This window comes from Cucumis sativus, chromosome 7 (assembly GCF_000004075.3).
Source record: "Cucumis sativus cultivar 9930 chromosome 7, Cucumber_9930_V3, whole genome shotgun sequence".
In the NCBI taxonomy this organism is placed as follows: domain Eukaryota; kingdom Viridiplantae; phylum Streptophyta; class Magnoliopsida; order Cucurbitales; family Cucurbitaceae; genus Cucumis; species Cucumis sativus.
This window is the reverse complement of record NC_026661.2, coordinates 12,669,737-12,676,746: the sequence shown is the minus strand read 5'-3', so window position 1 is coordinate 12,676,746 and position 7,010 is coordinate 12,669,737. Positions and strand designations below refer to the sequence as shown.

The 7,010-nt window shown below is 35.6% G+C and overlaps 1 protein-coding gene across 1 annotated transcript; it reads left to right on the top strand.

Annotated features, from left to right (window-relative positions):
* Positions 1-251: 251 nt before the first annotated feature.
* Positions 252-5,460, top strand: LOC101219198 (probable LRR receptor-like serine/threonine-protein kinase At2g16250). The gene is made up of 4 exons (XM_004149369.3): positions 252-3,109; positions 3,392-3,520; positions 4,093-4,115; positions 4,529-5,460. The coding sequence occupies exons 1-4, from the start codon at positions 1,149-1,151 to the stop codon at positions 5,140-5,142; spliced, it is 2,727 nt and encodes a 908-aa protein (XP_004149417.1). The 5' UTR covers positions 252-1,148; the 3' UTR covers positions 5,143-5,460.
* Positions 5,461-7,010: the final 1,550 nt, after the last annotated feature.

The window sequence follows — 7,010 nt, the reverse complement described above, 5'->3', positions numbered from 1 at the left end:
TATAAATACAAGAGTTGGAATTTGAAAATAAGTTTTTAAGCATAATTAATAATAATAAAAAGGAAAGAATATAAAATTTTGATTTATTTTACTAGTGTAAGAATTTTTTGAAATTTATAAAATATGAAAAGGATTAGTCCTATAATTATTAGGCATAAAATGAAAATTAAAAATGAAAATTGAAGTTTTATGGACTAAATGATTCATTCAATATAGTCTTTATTGTCTTTTGATTCTTTTATGGGGCAAAGGTTCTTAATTTAATGGCTTTAACCTCCCACACGATCACAATTCACAATTCACAGTTCACAATTCACAACTCCCCTTTTCCTTTTTCTCCATCCACCATCCTCAAATCGACAACGACAACAGAAAAATATACGAAAACAGGGAAAACCAAAAAAACCCACTTCGCAAAATCCCTGTTTTTTCGTCCTCCGCCGTGAACGGTGGTGCTCACCGGCGGCCGATTCTCACACCCATCACTCCACATTACCGTCCGAAGAAGCTAAATATCACTTTCAGATTCACTTTCTGGGGTGTTTCCAACTTATCTTCGTCTTTGGCCGGACCACCGTAGTGGACGGTGGCAGAGGCAGCTCGGTGTAGATTTTTCGCCATCGTCTTGTGGAACTGTCGGTGTCTTGAAATCAAAGCCCCCAAGGTTTCTTCGTTCTTACTTTCCGGCTTGGCAGTTGGGAAAGAGGGTTGGATTGAAAAGGAGAGGGAGAGAGAGTGATAGTCCACTCTTGTATTTGACTAGTTTATCTCTCTCTCTCTATAATTATTATATTACTGTGACTTTCTGATTATTTGGGGTTTTTTATTTGGGAGATTTCGTTTTCTTTGATACCTCTTTCTGCGAATCAAAGAAATTTAAGAAACAAGGTTTTCTCAGGGGAAGGAAGTTAGTGAGACAGAGATGAAGATTGAAGGCCACATGCGAGGAAGAAGATAAGGGTAAGAGTTGTTTAGGATTTTTGAGGTACAGGGGAAGAAGAAGGTTATGCAATTTTGGGAATTGGGTTATTTAATTTTTTGTTATTTGATTGTGGTGAAAGTAGAGTAGGTCGTTATGTAAACAAAAAAAGTGTGAGATAGAGATGGGAAATTGTAGGATTTTAGTTTTAGCTTTCTGTTTATGAACAATGGTTTATAAGCACCTTATGATACACCTTACATTCTTCTTCTTCTTCTTGTTTCTGCTCTTTGAGCCCACATTTCAACAACAAGGTTCATTGAGATCTTTACCGGCTGAACGAGTTGCGTTACTTGAGCTCAGATCATCCTTAGGTTTGAGAAGCAAGGAATGGCCCATAAAGAGTGATCCTTGTTTAGGTTGGAAGGGAATCAAGTGTCAGAATGGTAGGGTAACTGAGATCAATATTGCTGGATTTAGAAGAACAAGAATTGGTAGATTGAACCCTCAATTTTCTGTTGAAGCCTTGGGCAATTTAACCTTTTTGCAGTCCTTTAATGCCTCTAACTTCTTGCTTCCTGGTGTTGTTCCTGAATGGTTTGGGCAGCGTCTCAGCTTGCTACAAGTGCTTGATCTGCGGTCTTGTTCTATATTTGGTTCTATTCCATTAAGTCTTGGGAGTTTGAACAACCTGACTGCTCTTTATCTATCTGATAATAAACTTACTGGGACAATACCTTCTACTTTCAGCCAATTGTTGAGCCTTTCATTGCTTGATTTGTCTCATAATACACTCACTGGAATGATTCCGTCATTAATTGGATCTCTTGCTCAACTTTCTCTGCTTGATCTTTCTTCTAATTACTTAGCTGGGCCAATCCCTCCAAGCACTGGGGGCCTATTGAAGCTTCAATACCTAAATCTTTCTAGTAACAGTTTATCTTCTTCAATACCTACTCAACTTGGAGGGCTTGTTAGTCTAGTTGACCTTGATTTTAGTGTCAACGCTTTGTCTGGACCATTGCCTTTGGATTTAAGTGAATTAACGAGCTTGCGAAATGTGGTGCTTGCGAGCAATTTGCTTGTCGGTTCCTTGACTGACAACTTGTTCCACACTTTAACACAGTTGCAATCCTTGGATCTTAAACATAATAACTTTACTGGCTCAATCCCTGAGGTATTGTGGTCAATGCCTGGGTTGCAGCTCCTTGATTTATCTGGGAATAGTTTCACTGGGAAGTTGCCTAATTCTAGCTCAAGTTTGAATGTTACTGGTGCTGTATTGAATGTATCTAAAAATATGATTTATGGGAACCTTACACCAGTATTGAGAAGATTCAGTGCCATTGATCTGTCAGAAAATTACTTTGAAGGCAAAGTTCCTGAATATCTACCCACCAACATATCTTTTGCTAGCAACTGCCTCCAAAATGTGTCGAGACAGAGGACGTTGGATGTATGTACATCATTCTATTTGGCAAGGGGCCTAACTTTTGATAATTTTGGCTTCCCGAAGGCTACGCAACCACCATTAGCAGAAGCACCAAAGAAGAAGAGCAACAGAAATGCTATTATCTTGGGCAGTGTTATTGGTGGAACTGCTTTTATCTTTCTACTAGTATTGCTGATATTTATCTTCCTGAGGAGACGGACAAGAAGCACAACTAATCAAAGAGGAGGGGTCGTTGTGGGACCAGATCTTTCTGGGGACACTGCTGAAACACCTCCTGGATTGTTAATTGACTTTGCAAGTTTGGGAGAAACATTCAAGTTGCAACAGTTGCTTCAAGCAACTAACGATTTTAGTGATTCGAACCTTATAAAACATGGCCATTCTGGTGATCTTTACCATGGTGTATTGCAAAACGGGATCCGTATTGTTATCAAACGGGTTGATTTGCGTGTAATTAAAAACAATGCTTATTTGGTGGAATTAGAGTTCTTTAGCAAGGTTTCAAATGTAAGATTGGTTCCGCTTACTGGTCACTGCTTGGAGAATGATGATGAAAAGTTCCTGGTGTACAAATATCTGCCAAACGGGGACTTGTCAGCTTCCTTGTTCAAGAAAGTCAAGACAGATGATGACGGTTTGCAGTCATTGGATTGGATTACAAGACTAAAAATTGCATTAGGAGCTGCAGAGGGTCTTTCTTTTCTTCATCACGATTGTACTCCACCCCTTGTACACAGGTATTACAAAGTTTCTTTTCTTCTTATGCTTCTTCACCTTATCTCAGTTTTTTTTTTTTGGACAATCATTGTTGTTAGTGCTCTTCACAAACTGCAATGCTGTCTTGCATTCGTCATTAGTGATAGTTTGGCTCCTCGCTATCATGTTCGGCTACCTGTTGGCTCCTGATGGGGCCTTGTGGTTAAGCCTCTAGTGAACAACTCGATAACTGAAAACCCTTGTTGCCTTTAGGAACTCCCCAACAATTAAATTTCTAACATTGCTTTCTTTTGGTAATGAAGAGACGTTCAAGCAAGTAGCATACTTCTTGATGATAAATTTGAAGTGAGGCTTGGAAGCTTGAGCAACGTGTGTAGTCAAGAAGGGGATGGTCAACAGAGCAGGATAACCAAGCTTCTGAAATTGCCACAGTGAGTAATTTTTGCTCACATGACTCTTTTTATCGTTTCTTGTTCCCCATTTGTGATTATAGTGAATGAACTATTTGAAATCAGCAAACCAGTACAGTAAGCTATCGAACTCAAGTGATATCTGTATCTCTTTGTGTTCTCTGTTATTAATTTTGTGACTTATCCAACTATGAAACGTTACAAAAGGTTTTAGAAATGGGTGGATAGCTTTATTTACCCTCTTCAATTTTTAAGAAAAAAGTTCAGAAAAGAACACCATTTAGCAACCAGTATACTCGCTCTGAAGTTTAGTGCTCAATGTTGTTTATCATTCTGCTGTAAATATTTCCAGCTCTGTATGAAAATCTGTAAATAGTTGGTTTCTTGTTGCTACTTGCTATCACATTTATTTCCATTTGTTCTGCTGTTGACTTTCGTATAATTGTAGTGTGTTTGTATTTGTCAATCAAGCCACAACTTGCCACTGACATACATATGTATGTCTATTCCTCGATTTCCATAGATTTGATCATTGTGTAATGATATTCTTAGAATCATTTCTCTGATTATAATCTTCTCTAAATGACGTGCAGGTCATCGGAGCAAGGCTCTTTAGGTATGTAAAAACTTCTTCGTTTGTCTTTATTTCTAATTTTTGGTCACTGTTGATTCGAGCACATGAGCAATTCATTCAACTTATATCATGATTTTGCTTAGCATATAACATTCAAAAGTTCTTAGAGAGGAAATTTTGGTTCATTTTTGTTAGACTGAAATTCCAATACCCTTGAAGCAAGAATTCAACTTAAACATCTATTTTTCCTGAAGTAATTGTCTAATTAGGGGTATAGTGATCATTGATGAGTCTGAACTTTTCTTTGTCCAAAATTTTACCTGCCGAGCAGAAATTTTCTTGATTCTTAACTGTTTTGGTACTCGAACATGTGGCCTTGATTTTACTTCACTTTTTGGGAGCGTGGAATAGCTATTAGAAAGTATATGCTAAATTCATCCATTTTAACAAATCAGGATTGCACACAGCAGTATGTACCTACGATGTTTACTGCTTTGGAAAGGTGTTACTAGAGCTGGTAACAGGAAAGCTTGGGATTAGTGCCTCTCCTGAAGCCGAAATCAAAGAATGGTTAGATCAGACATTATCATGCATCAGTATAAACAACAAGGAACTCGTTACAAAAATCCTCGATCCATCCTTGATTGTGGACGAAGATCTATTGGAAGAAGTGTGGGCTGTGGCTGTTGTTGCCAAGTCCTGCCTCAATCCAAAACCTTCAAGACGACCCTTGATGAAATACATCCTCAAGGCTTTGGAAAACCCATTGAAGGTTGTAAGGGAAGAGAATTCAGGCTCGGGACGGTTTAGATCGACTTCCATTGGAAGTTCTTGGAATGCTGCATTGTTTGGTAGCTGGCGTCAAAGTCTGTCGGATCTAACAGTGCTTCCATCAGCCTCCTTGTTAAAAGCAGGCGGAAGTAGTTTCAAAAGATCAGGAACAATGGGCTCCCAAGGAAGTGGTCAGAATGGCGGTGGTGAACATTCATCGTCTCGTCGACAGCATTCAAAGGAGATATTCCCCGAACCATCCGACGTGCAAGATATCGAAAGATTGGAGAATGATTAAGCAGAAAGACATTGGTTTTTGTCTTTGATTCTTTGTTAATAACACAGCACACTTTCAAATTGGAGCCCGTTTTAGCTTGGTTTTGGAGCAAATGAGGGTTATTTTTTTTGTTTCTGTAATTGATCATTTGTTTCTTGTAGCATTTGGAATGTAAATTGTAAGTTTGTTTTTTATATTCTCCATTGAAGCCAATTCTCCTTTTTTTGGAAAAAGGAAAGTTCAGTCTAAACAAATCACTTCCCTTTTGCATTTGGATTTCAAGTCCATTTGATCCTTTTTCTTTCTCTCCAAATAAAAGAGTTACAGCTTCATTCATCACTCTATAAACTACCATTTTGAGTAAAAGAGTTCATAATTTTTTAGTTTTGTTATTTTTACCTTTTGATGATAAAAATTATATATATTTTTATATTGTTTCTTGTTGATATGAAATTTTTGTTTACAAAAAAACTACAAAATAACAACAATAGCCATAATGAATTTTTCGTCTGCAAAATTCCTTGAAAACTTAAATACGTTTTCTGAAATAGTAAAACAAAAAATTGAATTTATTATCAAATAAACTTGATTTGAAAAAAACAAACGAAGAAAAACATTATTTCATTTAGTAGAATATAGATGTTGAGATGGTTGGGTTGGTGTAAGGCATGAGATTAAGGTTCTAGTTCCAAAGGGTGTGGGTTCAAATGAGGAATGGTGAGCTTTGGTAAAACTCTGCCAATTCATAGGTAAAAGTGTAAAATCAAGAAATTTGTCATAAAAAAAAGACTGATTTTGTTTGTTAAATCAACTCAATCGAAGAAATGGTTGTGATGTACTTAAAATAAAATAATATATTACTTAATGATGAATTGCATTATGAAATGGGTTTTTATTTTTTAACGTAACAAATTCGTAAAATATTTATATTTTATAGATCAATTTCGAAAACTTAAAAAGCCAACTCACCCATAATGGAAAATACAAAAAATATCTCCATCAATACCCTTAATCGGCCACAAGAACTCACGAGTAATCTTATTTTAAACGATTGTGTATCATAGTCTAAATGAATTATCTACTATCGTTTAGGTCGTGATACACGATTGTGTAGTTCATTTTAGTGATGAGGAAAAAAGCTTCGAATTTAAGCGATCGTGTTTGCTATGCTAAATGATTGTGTTGACAATGACAATTGATTGTGTTGATCATGAAAAACAATCGTGTTGATTATGATAAGCGATCGTCTAGTCCAATGTAAATGATCGTTAAAAACTTTAAATCTAACGATCGTGTGTTGACTGTGCTAAACAATCATGTGGATTGTGGTAATCAATCGTTTAGATCATGTCAACATGATCATATAGTCTGTTTTATACGATAAAAAAAATATTTCAAATTTACACGATTGTGTTGACCATGGTAAACGATCCACGTTGATATTTAAAATGATATGTAAATTATTTTAATATTTTTGAATACGAAGAAAATGAAAAAGAATATTGAAATAATCGTGAAATGGCTTCAAAAAATCTTGTCGAAAATAATGAAATAAAAAAGAGAAAATTAAAAAAATCTAGATGAGAAGAAATCACAAAAAAGAAAAAAGAAGAGAATAACGAATCGTCCGAAATATTTAAAAGCAAATCTTGAAATTATGAAAATATTTTACGGCGTGGACTTTTATTTTTTGTTATACAAACTGTAAATATTTTTTGATTTTGTTCTATTTATATAAATTATCCTTATGAAAAAAATTAGAAAATTAGTATGAGTGCAAAATAAATTAGATATTTTACGAGCATATACTTTTAACTCACTCCATATTGACACAATACACAATAATTAATAGAAAATGATAGAGTTTAACGGCGGTCTATGATTGATAG

Coding starts and splice junctions, on each gene's coding strand:
- LOC101219198 (XM_004149369.3), top strand. CDS start 1,149: ATGGTTTATAAGCACCTTATGATACACCTTACATTCTTCTTCTTCTTC. Junction 3,110..3,391: donor ACTCCACCCCTTGTACACAG/GTATTACAAAGT, acceptor TTGGTAATGAAG/AGACGTTCAAGCAAGTAGCA. Junction 4,116..4,528: donor ATCGGAGCAAGGCTCTTTAG/GTATGTAAAAAC, acceptor TTAACAAATCAG/GATTGCACACAGCAGTATGT.